The sequence below is a fragment of the Poecilia latipinna genome, unplaced genomic scaffold, assembly GCF_001443285.1.
Source record: "Poecilia latipinna isolate Pla-1442-1.1 unplaced genomic scaffold, P_latipinna-1.0 Scaffold261, whole genome shotgun sequence".
Lineage (NCBI taxonomy): Eukaryota > Metazoa > Chordata > Actinopteri > Cyprinodontiformes > Poeciliidae > Poecilia > Poecilia latipinna.
The window spans coordinates 204,980-216,720 of record NW_015112877.1 but is presented as its reverse complement, the minus strand read 5'-3'; the positions used below and the strand labels follow the sequence as shown (position 1 = coordinate 216,720).

Below are 11,741 nucleotides of genomic sequence, written 5' to 3'. Positions count from 1 at the left end.
TTGTAAGACAGTCTGCGGGATTTTAATAAATGCCTTGTCTGCCTTTACAAAAAAAAAAGAGAAAAAAGAGGAAAAAAAAAAAAAATTGTGTTTCATCCAGACTGGTTTTTGGGATGAAAGCATAAAATATAAAATCAGAATTTTATATTCAGTATTTGTGTGACGTCATCAGCTGTGGGCGTGGCCTAAATGATCTCTGAACATGTCTGAACTTGTCCTTCATGACTCAGTTTGGGTGACCTCATCAGGAGAAGAGCCAATCAGAGCAGAGATCTCCACAGCCTCAACCTAGGAGTAATCAGATTACAACCAAACATGATTACTTCCTGTATTCAACCGGGTTTCACAGAAAAACAGTAACAGTTCTGGTTTCCTCACATGACCTGTTCAGAACCAAACAGAACCGTTTCTGTTTTTGTTCTTCCAGAGTCCGTGGGGTTCTGTGGTCCCGGCGGCGCCGGCCTGCTCCCTGACAGAGGTGATGAGCGAGCAGCTGGCCCGGCAGCTGGATGAGGAGAACCAGGGCTTCCCAGCGCTCCCACAGTGAGTCCGGTTCATACAAACCGCCTGGTTCTGACCCGCTTGTTGGGTTCTGTAACCCTGTTCTGCTCTGTCCCAGCCCGGCAGCCGACCCGGAAAAAGGTCCGGACACGGAGAGCGACCTGATGCTGGCCCAGATGCTGCAGATGCAGTTCGACCGCGAGTTCGACGACCAGCTGCGCCGCGAGGAGAGGAAGTTCAACGGAGACAGCAAAGGTAGACCGGGTTCTGGTTCTGGACCGGTTTCTCACAACCACTGAGACATCGGGTCCAGAACCAGTTCATGTTTTAGACTGAATTTATTCCTGATTCCTTCCAGAGGTGCAGACTTCCTGTCCGTCCACATCTGAACTGATTCCTGATCCAAATGAACTGATTCCTCTTGTATAACTGAATCTCTTTAAAATAAAATGAAGCAACGTTCAGCCTGGCTGGGGCAAACCCTGTGGTCCAGACTGCTCAGTACTCTGTTCTGACCCGGTTCCATGTTGTTCTGGTTCTGTCTGCAGTGTCCATCTCCTTTGAGAACTACCGGAAAGTCCATCCGTATGAGGACAGCGACAGCTCAGAGGACGAGGTGGACTGGCAGGACACGAGACACGACCCCTACCGGGCCGGTGAGGTCCGCTGCAGCACGGGTCAGGGGTACTGTCCGGAACCAGCGGGTAACCTGTGTGTGTGTGTGTGTGTGCGGTCCAGTGAAGCCCCAGACGGCGCCCCGCAGAGGCTTCAGTGGGAAGGGGAAGAACATCACCACCAAACACGACGAGGACGCCTGCGGACGGAAGAACACGGCCCGCATGGACAACGTGAGTCCATCTGCCTGGTTCTGGTCTGGTTCTGGTTGTTGTCATGGTAACCAGTTTGTCTCTCTGGCCCAGTTCGCCCCGGAGGTCCACGTGGGGGACGGGTTGGGGATGGACCTGAAGCTGTCCAACCAGGTCTTCAACTCCTTGAAGCAGCACTGCTACAGCGAGCAGCGCCGCAGCGCCCGGCTGCACGAGAAGAAGGAGCACTCCACCGCCGTACGTACCCGTCCCGGGCTCCAGACCCGGCTCTGGCTCCGGTTCTGACCCGTTTCCCTCCACAGGAGCAAGCCGTGGACCCGCGGACCCGCCTGCTCATGTACAAGATGGTGAACAGTGGAGTTCTGGAGAACATCAACGGCTGCATCAGCACCGGCAAGGAGTCGGTGGTGTTCCATGCCGACGGAGGGAGGTGAGGCCAGGATCCGGGTCAGAACCGGGCTGGACGGTCTGGACCCAAACCATTTGGCTCACAACTCAACCGGACCGATCAGGCAGTTCGGTCGGGTTCTGACAGATTCCCGACTCGATTCTTTGTCAAATCAGAACTTTCCTGAGTTCTGATCTGTTCAGACTGGAACAGGTTTGTTTCTGGGATCGTGTCGGGTCTCTGTTTAGACAAGGGTCTGAACCCGACCGATCCGCCTGGTTCCGATCCGCCTGGTTCCGATCCGCCTGGTTCCGATCCGCCTGTTTCTGTGTGTCCCAGCCTGGAGGAGCAGCCGGTCCCGGAGGAAGTGGTTCTGAAAGTCTTCAAGACGACGCTGAACGAGTTCAAGAACCGGGACCGCTACATCAAGGACGACTACCGCTTCAAAGAGCGCTTCAGCAAACTGAACCCCAGGAAGGTGATCCGGCTCTGGGCCGAGAAGGAGATGCACAACCTGGCCAGGTACCAGAACGGCCGCCGTGTTTAACCGGCGGAATGGCCGCCGTGTTGCGCCGCCTCAATCATAGTGGAGATCCACAGGTGACGTCAGGACAACGTCACCTCTGGATCCAACGTTGGTTGGATCTTTTAAGGGTTGTTTTCTCAGGATTGATCTAGAAATACTTTTATCTCATTCTTCTTTCGCCTTCTCTACTTCTGTTGTCCAGTTTTGCTCCTGAAAGCGGCGCAGCGACACTTAGCCAGACAGGAAGAAGGAGGCGTTGGTTTTTCCAAATTTTTAGCCTTTTATGATATATGATATTCTTTACACCGTTTTAACATGTATTTAAAAGGTAAACATGGTTCTGAAGGTGTGGCAGGTTTCATTTTGTCGTGGCGTTGCGCAGCGCTAACGTAGAGGAAACCCTGGACTGAAACCATGGCAACCTTGTCCTCAGGATGAAGAAGGCGGGGATTCCCTGTCCAGACGTGGTTCTGCTGAAGAAGCACATCCTGGTGATGTCGTTCATCGGGAAGGACCACGTTCCTGCGCCCAAGATCAAAGACGTGGCTCTGGGGTCCGAGGAGGCGGCGGAGGCGTACCGCCAGGTGCTGCAGGTAGGACACATCCACACATCCTTAAAATGTCTGAAATTCATCAAAGGAAACCCAAACTGGCCTTAAATACGTTAATCACAGGCTTACAGTTTGTTTTAGTTGAACTATTTAATCTCAGTCTACAGAGGTTTTTTTTTCTGGACTTTTTCTATCAGGCATAATTTGAAATCCAAACTCGCTGCATTCTGAGAGTCGAGGTTAAGGCTGCTAGCAACTAGCTGCTAATACCTGCTAGCTCGCTAGTTTGCCTGATAGCTCTGTGCTAGCCAGTAAGCAAAGAAGTCATAAGGTCAAGTTTATGGATCAGAATCCAGGTTAGGATCAGAACCCGGGTTTGGATCCTCAGTAGCTCTCCTCTGATCTCTCGTCAGCTGATGCAGCGCCTCTATCAGGACTGTAACTTGGTCCACGCCGACCTCAGTGAATACAACATGCTGTGGTACCAGGGGAAGGTACGGCCCGTTTTCCTGGTTCTGTTCAGGTCCGCCGGTGCTCAGCTTCACCTTCATCCTCCTCCTCCTCCTCCAGGTGTGGCTGATAGATGTCAGCCAGTCGGTGGAGCCCACCCATCCTCACGGCCTGGAGTTCCTCTTCAGGGACTGCAGGAACGTTGCCACGGTAACGGCAGCTTCACTCAGGTACGGGCCGCTTCATCAGAGGAGTGATGGTTGACGGTTCTGGTTCTCCAGTTCTTCCAGAAGAGGGGAGTGAGCGAGGCGCTGAGCGTCTACGACCTTTTCAACGCCGTCACTGGACTCAACATCCCGGTCAGCGCCGACGACGACGCACACTTCCTGGCTGAGGTAACGGAGTGACTGGACCCGGCCGGTTCTGGAAGCACCATGCTGGTACCAGCTAACAGGCTGCTGGCTCCAGTTAGCTGCTAATTTTACCTTCAACATCATGATATGGGGTGTTGATTGAAAGAGGTCAAAATATAAGAAAACTTCTCAGACCCGTCCGTTCTGAGCGTGTGCGGTGACCCCTCACCTCTCTGTCCTCACAGATTGTTGCCATGGAGAAGCGGAACGAGGACCACGTCCAGAAGCGGGGGAAGAAGACGTTCCCGGTGATGTCGGAGGACGGCGATCCTCCTTTAGACCCCGACTCTGATGACTAGTCCCCCCCCTCCCTCTAACGGCCCGACTCGCTTTGATCCGCCATGTCAGAACCGCTGGCGTCCGGTCCCACCGCCTCCTCCCAGGCGGGACGGAGCGCCACCTCCTGGCTGCAGGAGGCAGAGAGCGTCATGTCCTCCTGCTTATTGCTGTTTGATGTGATGAAGACAATAGAAGCAGACGAAGGTTTTCACTCCAGACCTGATGGGTGAAAGCCAATCAGATGTCCTAGTTAAATCCACCGAGCTGCAGCTATAAACTGGGTGTTTTCATCATGAATCGGTCTGTGTGTTTTGATTTTTAAAAGGTGTTGAGCTCAGGTTTCTTGCTGTAGTTCCATGTTTGATTTTAACCAGGTGGGACAAAAGAGGAATGTTAGGATTCATTGACTGAATGTGGAAAATGAAATGTTTGCTGTGAGAAAACATCATAAATGTTTTTATTCAAACTCATACGAAGTAGGTAAACAATAAAAAAATATGAAGGCATGAGAATCTACTGTTTTTATTTATACAGGCGACCATTCACTACTTTCTGCTGAAGAACATGAAGCTCGTGATTCATGACAATCACATGACTAGATAAGTGAATGCTTCCGGTTTGGCTCTGTCAAAATAAGACTTTCAAATTACAAGACGGATTCTGTCCCGTTGTCGAATTCAGCATCACCGAACTTCAACCCCCTGGAGATCATGATCTTCATCTAAAAAATCCCCACATCCTCCTGAAGAAAGTAAGTTTCTGAAAAATATTAACAGAAAAAGGGTCTGAAAAGAGAGAAGAGATCAATCCTAATCTTCATTGTAACTTGTATTTGGATAAAATATTCCACGTCAAAATAAGCATTGATTAAATAAAATATAGAATTTATTCAAGTAACTGAATTAAACACCGATGATTAATATAAAACTAGAGCTAGAATTCCCCGTGAAGTTGATCCCGGTTATGCTCTTATTTTGAAGGAGTGAAGCGAAAGTTCCGTCCTTCAGCTAAAGCTAATGCTCCGCTGCTTCCGCGTTGTTTTCCTCCTTCAAACTGCAGGTAAGGTGAAGGCCAGGTGAGTCGGGATGGCGGAGGAACATTACCTGGAGCTGAGCGAGAACCCGGTCCAGTTTGAGCATGCGTCGAGCGTCAACAACGTCTTCTTCGATGAAGCTAACAAACAGGTAAGCTAACCCGGTGGCCTCCATTCAGTTAGCAGGCTGTTAACAAGACTTGGTTTACACCTGGTTACACAGGTAACAAATGATGTGTTTGAATTAGCTGTTTGTAGCAGAACTAGAACCGGCAGGGAGAAGGGGTGTATTTTCTTTTAAAACAATTTGAAATGTTGCGGGTTTTTGGTGCCCTGCGTTCTGTCTGCAGGTGTTTGCGGTGCGTTCAGGTGGAGCCACAGGTGTGGTGGTGAAAGGGCCTGATGACAAAAGCAGCGTTGCTTTCAGGTACATCAGATCATATCAGGTTCGAAGCTGTGAAGTGTCCAGAATGAAGAGGTCAAAGGTCAGGCTGATGGTTCTGTTTTCCTCTGCAGAATGGATGACAAAGGAGAGGTTAAGTGCATCAAGTTCTCCATCGGGAACAAGATCCTGGCGGTCCAGCGGACCTCCAAGTCCGTGGTGAGTTCAGGGACCGTTTGGAGGTAGAAAGGATCTGGGTTCTGTTTGGTTCTGGTTCCTAACCGTCTGACCGCGTTTTCAGGACTTCATCAACTTCATCCCCGACTATCCGCACACAGAGTTCACCCAGGAGTGTAAGGTCGGTCCATCTGCAGGTCAAAGGTCAAGTAATGGAGGCGGTTCTGTCCGCTAATGGCTTCTGTTGCTCCTGCAGACGAAGAACGCCAGCGTTCTGGGGTTCTGCTGGACCAGCTGGAATGAGATCGTCTTCATAACGGACCAGGGCATAGAGTTCTACCAGGTTGGCCCGGGTCATTCCCCGGAGACTCGGTTCTGACCCGGAGCTCACCTGTGTGTCCGTGTGTCCAGGTGTTCCCAGACAAGCGCAGCCTGAAGCTGCTGAAGAGTCAGAGCATCAACGTGAACTGGTACCAGTACTGCCCAGAAACGGCCGTGATCCTCCTGTCCACCACGGTGCAGGGCAACGTCCTGCAGCCGTTCGCCTTCCGGGTCCGTCTCTCCTGATCCGTTCTGGAAGTTCTGGTGTAGCGCAGAACCTTACTGTAGAGCGGATAATATTAGCATGCTAACCCCTCAGGCTGTATGATTTCCATGTTTCCCATTAGCGTTTTGCATTTCAGGATAACGGATTTTTTTCAAGATGGCCGCTGTTTTTGAGCTTTTTAACGTTGACGTTCTCCGTGTTCATGACTTTGTCACATCATACGTTTTCGACTTTGATCAACATTTTCATGCAACTTTAAAGTAATAATATGTAGCGGTTTGTGAGTCTCACACCAACTGGAAGATGAAGGTGTGGAAGACAGTTGCTTGCCGTCTTATTGGTTAGCGTTAGCATCCGCTAATTTTTTGTGTGTAGCATTTTATCACTAGTTCAAGCACATTTTTAGGCTTTTAGAAGTCTGGTGTTAAGCAAATTTTTATGTTTGTTAATGTACACAATTTTTTTTAATGTCATCTGGAAGGAGATGAAGATGATTGACTGAAAAACAGTAGCTAAGATGTTAGCATTAGCTTCTGCTAATTTTTTGCATCGTCAAAGTTGGTGTTCTTGTTTAGCTAGTTAGTGAATCTAACTTTTTAATTAGCTGTGTCCCATAACTACTGCTGTTAGTTAAAAAAAATCTCAATTACAACCACGGCAGCCATTTTGCAAAATGTAAAACAGAAAAAATAAATAAAAGAATAAATGAAGAAAATATACATAATTTCTATTCAAAATATGGAGGCTATGATTTGACACAAAACAGTTTCATCTAATTTGTGATTTTAGTGAAAAAATGAATATTCCATGACAACCATGGCAGCCATCTTGAATTCTTCAGTGGCCATGTTTGTGAAGTGATTTATTTATCTGACATATTCACCATCTTCTTCTCTGACCTCCAGAACGGAACCATGACCAAGATGACCAAGTTCGAGATCGAGCTGCCGGTCGTCCCCAAACCGGCCAAGCTGACGCTGTCGGAGAGGGACATCGCCATGGCAACCATGTAGGTGGCGGTTGGTTGGGCTGGTTGATGATGACTGCTGATGAAGCTGCGCACTCTGTGTGTGTGTGTGTGTGTGTAGCTACGGCCAGCTGTACGTCATGTATCTGAAGCACCACTCCCGGACGGCGAACAGCCCCGGAGCCGAGGTGGTCCTCTACCACCTGCCCAGGTGAGTCGCCGCTGCGTTCAGAACACCCACTCCAGAACCGGCCCGGTTCCGACACCGACCCGTCCCTCTGGTTCTGCTCTTCTCCAGGGAGGGCGCCTGTAAGAAGAGCCACGTCCTGAAGCTCAACACCACTGGGAAGTTCGCCCTGAACATCGTGGACAACCTGATCGTCGTCCACCACCAGAGTTCTCAGGTCAGCCGACCGGACCCGGGACTCGGCAACCGGACTCGGACTTCACTCATACAGATACAGGACTCGACTTGCACTGGCCCCTGAAGACAGGCCTAAGCCTGAGACTCGAGTCTTGCCCTGTGTTTCCAGCCCTCAGCTGATTATTTGATGTAAACTTGTAGATCTGACCTGTGACTCTCCGGGTTTGGACCTGGTACCTGGCAGACTCGTTTCTGTCGCGTGCTGACGGACTGACCCGTGTTTTTCTCCGGCAGACGTCTCTGATCTTCGACATCAGGCTGAAGGAACCGGACTGTGCCGTTAACACCCACCAGCCGGTTCTGCCGGCCCGGTCCATCCATCCCTACAGGATTCCTCTGTCAGGTACCCGACCCGGTCAGAACCACCCTCCAAGTCCACGTTCAAACCTGACTCCGAGTGTTTCTGCAGGTCCGGCCGCCGTCCCGACTCAGCCGCCGGTTCCGTGTCAGCTCTGTATCCTTTGGGTTTTAGCATCAGAACCAGGTCAGAACCGCTGACTGCCTAAAACTTTCAGAAAATGACTGGGAAGGCAGAAAGCAGGTCACTTCCTGTTTTAGACGCATTTTAACCTGTTGGGGAAACTGAACGAGGTCAGTTCTTCACCACCGACAGGAAGTAGACCCGATTCTTTAACCCAGAACAAAGTTTATTTTTCATAAAATCACAAGATCTTCTGATTGTTCAAGCTTTGTGACCAAAACAGAAAATTTATTTCCTGTTTTCAAACATTTAAATTGAGGAAAAAATCCTGATCAAAGAACAAGTCAAAGGGTTTGCTGACTTGTTGGGTCAAATCTTTCCAAATTAAAATTTCATATCCAGGTTTTTCTACCGTTTGGTCCCTCCAGGATTTTACTATTTATTTTACTGATTTATTTTTTTATTTTACTTTAGAAATGAACCAGATTTTATTTATTCATCTTATAATTTCTCCAAACATAACTCAAAAAGTTTCTCCTGGTCGTGAGATTCATGATGGAGACGTTCAGTTACATAAATTAAACAGTAACATGTTGGGTAGCTCTGCTAATCCACCTCTTTGCTTTTGCTTCTCCTCTATGAATTTGTCTGGTTGGAATCGAGGATGAGATGATGGGGTCGGGGGTGAGATGCTTGTTATGATTGTTTGAATTTTCTCTCTCTGCATCTATGAGAGAGAAAACTCCTGTTTGACTTGTTGAGGGTCAAAGGTCACTTACTTTAGACGTTTAGTTTATTTTCCTGACTTCTGACCCAGACTCTTCCTCCTGGAGCGTCTTCCAGCCCGACATCATCATCAGCGCCAGTGAAGGTTTGTCCTGCTCCTGCCCGAGTTAAAGGTGACTGGATTGTTCCGTAACCTCTCACCTGTGCCCCAGGTTACCTGTGGTACCTGCAGGTGAGGTTGCCCCCTACTGTCCATCTGCTGCAGGACAAGGGCAAGCTGATGGACTTCCTGCTGCGACGACGGGACTGCAAGATGGTGATCCTGTCCGTGTGCTCTCAGAGTGCGTCTCCCGGTTGTCGGCGTCTCCACCTGCCAGGCAGGAAACTCACGACTGTTTCTGTTCCAGTTCTGGACGGGCAAGAGAAGGGCAGCCTGCCCGTGGTGGCAACCGTCTTCGACAAGCTCAACCAGGTGTACAAGGAGTACCTGGAGGCGGAGCAGAGCTACACGGCGGTGAGCGCAGGAGTCCCCGGCTCTCTGAACAACCGGCGACCCGGTTGGGCTAAACGAGTCTCTGTTGGGTCTGCAGGCCATGGAGTCGGGTCCGAGTCGGGGCGGTGGCGCCCAGAAGCGGCCGGTCCGGACGCAGGCCGTCATTGACCAATCAGACATGTACACTCACGTCCTGTCAGCATTCACAGAGAGGAAGGTGGGAGGAGCAGGGAGGCATCCCATAATGATCCGTCATCAAAACATGGATAATTTATCATTAAATATCAGATTTTATTCATCTAACGTCCCTGTAGGTTCAGCGGTTTGTCGCCCCATTGCTGCACGCTGTAACTACACTGTTCTAATCTCCAGCTTTGATGGAGAACATATAAAAAATAATAGTCCAGAGTACATTTTCACCAAAATGCTTTAGTTTTTATAATTAATTTCACATAAAGTGTTTTTACCTCCAAACTAAAACTTATTTAGGCTGATTCAAAAACTTTAATCTGCTGCTAAACGTTTCTGTTCGTTTTCCTGCAGGACGTGTCCCATAAGTTCATCATCGCCGTGCTGATGGAGTACATCCGCTCCCTGAACCAGAACCAGATCACCGTCCAGGTAAAACGCGCAGAGTGAGCGCTCCAGCCTCCCGTTTCTCCATCTTTGACGGCGCTGCCTCTGATTGGTTGCAGCATTACCTGTATGAGCTGGTGATCAAGACTCTGGTCCAGAACAACCTGTTCTACATGCTGCACCAGTTCCTGCAGTACCACGTCCTCAGCGACTCCAAACCTCTGGTCAGAACTTCAGCACGGTGGTGGCAGCATCATGCTGAGGGGGGCAGTGACCCGACTCAGCTGGTTCTGTTTGGTTCTGTGTTTCAGGCCTGCCTGCTGCTGTCTCTGGAGAGCACCTACCCTCCGGCCCACCAGCTGTCTCTGGACATGCTCAAGGTACAGAACCGAACAGGAACTGGGCCGGAACCAGCCCAGAACCAAACAGAACCTCACCAGGCTACACGCTAACATTCTCGTCTCTCCAGCGCCTGTCGACAGCTAACGATGAGATCGTGGAGGTTCTGCTGTCCAAGCAGCAGGTTCTGGGCGCGCTCAGATTCATCCGCAGCGTTGGTATGACGGTTAGCCGTTAGCTCCACAGCTCTTCGACCATATAAGGCCTTCCTGTAACCGTTCACCCGGTTTGTTGATGCAGGCGGCCATGACAACGTGTCAGCCAGGAAGTTCCTGGATGCGGCGCGGCAGACGGGAGACCAGATGTTGTTCTACACCGTGTTCCGGTCGTTCCAGCAGCGGAACCAGCGCCTCAGAGGAAACCCGTCCTTCAACCCAGGTCAGAACCAGAACCTCTTCTGTCTGGCCTCTGTAGTTCAGAGTGATGCACAGCTGCCATCTTGTTTCCAGCTGGTGTTCATTCAGACTTTGAATTCAGAGGACTGATTGAACTAAAAGCCTGTTTTTATATTTTCTGTTGTTTAGAATTTTTTTTCGAGAAACCAAAGGGAAGGAATAAAAATCGATTAAAATCAGATTAAGAATAATTTTTATTTTAAAAGATCTGAAGAGAAAACATGTTTCATTGTTTCCTGAAGATGACGTAAAAACTAAGAAACCTCATTCCACTCGAGATCCAAAGGTCTGGAAACCTTCTGGACTGATGGAAAAAACTACCAGTGTCTGGACTGATCTGCTAGCCGCTCTCTCCTCTCTCGCCGGCTAGCCGCTCTCTCCTCTCTCGCCGGCTGGCCGCTCTCTCCTCTCTCGCCGGCTGGCCGCTCTCTCCTCTCTCGCCGGCTAGCGGCTCTCTCCTCTCGCCGGCTGGCCGCTCTCTCCTCTCTCGCCGGCTAGCCGCTCTCACCTCTCGCCGGCTAGCCGCTCTCTCCTCTTGCCGGCTAGCCGCTCTGTATTGAGCAGCGTCTCTCATTATAGAACGATTTCAGCGACTGTCATGAGATGCTAATACTAGCCTGGTAGCTGAGTTACAGTCTGATGTGTCGGTTACCAGGGGAACACTGTGAGGAGCATGTGGCCCACTTCAAGCAGCTGTTTGGGGAGCAGGCGCTGATGAAGCCATCCACGGTGTGACCCCCCGCCCCCCACATGATGACCTCTGACCCCCATAGGACCAAATGGACCCAGCAGAACCACCAGGAAGGTTCCAGCATCATCCTCTTCCTCACAGCCCAAATCTCTCTCTGAATAACTCCAGCTGGAAATATTTACACTGCTAATCTGTCATTTATTTCATTATAATTATAATGAAATAAACTGCAGATGATTTTTTTGGAACATTATTAAGTGTGAAATGTAACTTCATCCCTAAAATACAGCGACTTTCAGAGCAGCAGATCCTTTAATATTTGTGTAGCTATAACTCCATGTCTGTAAATAAACACATGAACACAAACAGAAAATCAGTATCTGGGTCACCTGTTGTGGGCGGAGCCTGAGCTGCACCTGTAGGCAAGGGCGTAAATCCCATCTCATTATTGGGGGGATTATAAACAGGAACATTTGAACTGAAATTCAAATGTTTGTTCTATACGAGTTTTGTTCAGTCTGACTGATCGAATCTCTGCTACACCTTTGCAAAAATTTAAGGTTCTAAATACAAAA

The 11,741-nt window shown here is 49.5% G+C and overlaps 2 protein-coding genes across 2 annotated transcripts in view; both read left to right on the top strand.

Annotated features, from left to right (window-relative positions):
• The window catches only part of riok3 (RIO kinase 3 (yeast)), a 9,410-nt gene extending 5,178 nt beyond the window's left edge, over window positions 1–4,232 (top strand). Inside the window, exons 2-13 of the mRNA XM_015033213.1 lie at window positions 428–543; window positions 620–756; window positions 1,050–1,157; window positions 1,240–1,349; window positions 1,422–1,565; window positions 1,631–1,758; window positions 2,056–2,238; window positions 2,676–2,835; window positions 3,207–3,287; window positions 3,364–3,453; window positions 3,525–3,638; window positions 3,842–4,232. Of these exons, the coding sequence (XP_014888699.1) occupies window positions 428–543; window positions 620–756; window positions 1,050–1,157; window positions 1,240–1,349; window positions 1,422–1,565; window positions 1,631–1,758; window positions 2,056–2,238; window positions 2,676–2,835; window positions 3,207–3,287; window positions 3,364–3,453; window positions 3,525–3,638; window positions 3,842–3,955 (1,485 nt within the window). The 3' untranslated portion in view covers window positions 3,956–4,232. The remainder of the gene's footprint in view (window positions 1–427; window positions 544–619; window positions 757–1,049; window positions 1,158–1,239; window positions 1,350–1,421; window positions 1,566–1,630; window positions 1,759–2,055; window positions 2,239–2,675; window positions 2,836–3,206; window positions 3,288–3,363; window positions 3,454–3,524; window positions 3,639–3,841) is intronic.
• A 663-nt stretch (window positions 4,233–4,895) lies between these two features.
• rmc1 (regulator of MON1-CCZ1) lies at window positions 4,896–11,539 on the top strand. The gene is made up of 21 exons (XM_015033212.1): window positions 4,896–5,119; window positions 5,319–5,395; window positions 5,485–5,569; window positions 5,652–5,708; window positions 5,784–5,870; window positions 5,939–6,079; window positions 6,980–7,083; window positions 7,163–7,252; window positions 7,340–7,445; window positions 7,700–7,808; window positions 7,875–7,919; window positions 8,704–8,757; window positions 8,825–8,953; window positions 9,020–9,126; window positions 9,203–9,322; window positions 9,649–9,726; window positions 9,801–9,905; window positions 9,993–10,061; window positions 10,151–10,238; window positions 10,321–10,458; window positions 11,131–11,539. The coding sequence occupies exons 1-21, from the start codon at window positions 5,021–5,023 to the stop codon at window positions 11,208–11,210; spliced, it is 1,968 nt and encodes a 655-aa protein (XP_014888698.1). The 5' UTR covers window positions 4,896–5,020; the 3' UTR covers window positions 11,211–11,539.
• Window positions 11,540–11,741: the final 202 nt, after the last annotated feature.

Coding starts and splice junctions, on each gene's coding strand:
- rmc1 (XM_015033212.1), top strand. CDS start 5,021: ATGGCGGAGGAACATTACCTGGAGCTGAGCGAGAACCCGGTCCAGTTT. Junction 7,253..7,339: donor GTCCTCTACCACCTGCCCAG/GTGAGTCGCCGC, acceptor GCTCTTCTCCAG/GGAGGGCGCCTGTAAGAAGA. Junction 10,459..11,130: donor AAACCCGTCCTTCAACCCAG/GTCAGAACCAGA, acceptor GTCGGTTACCAG/GGGAACACTGTGAGGAGCAT.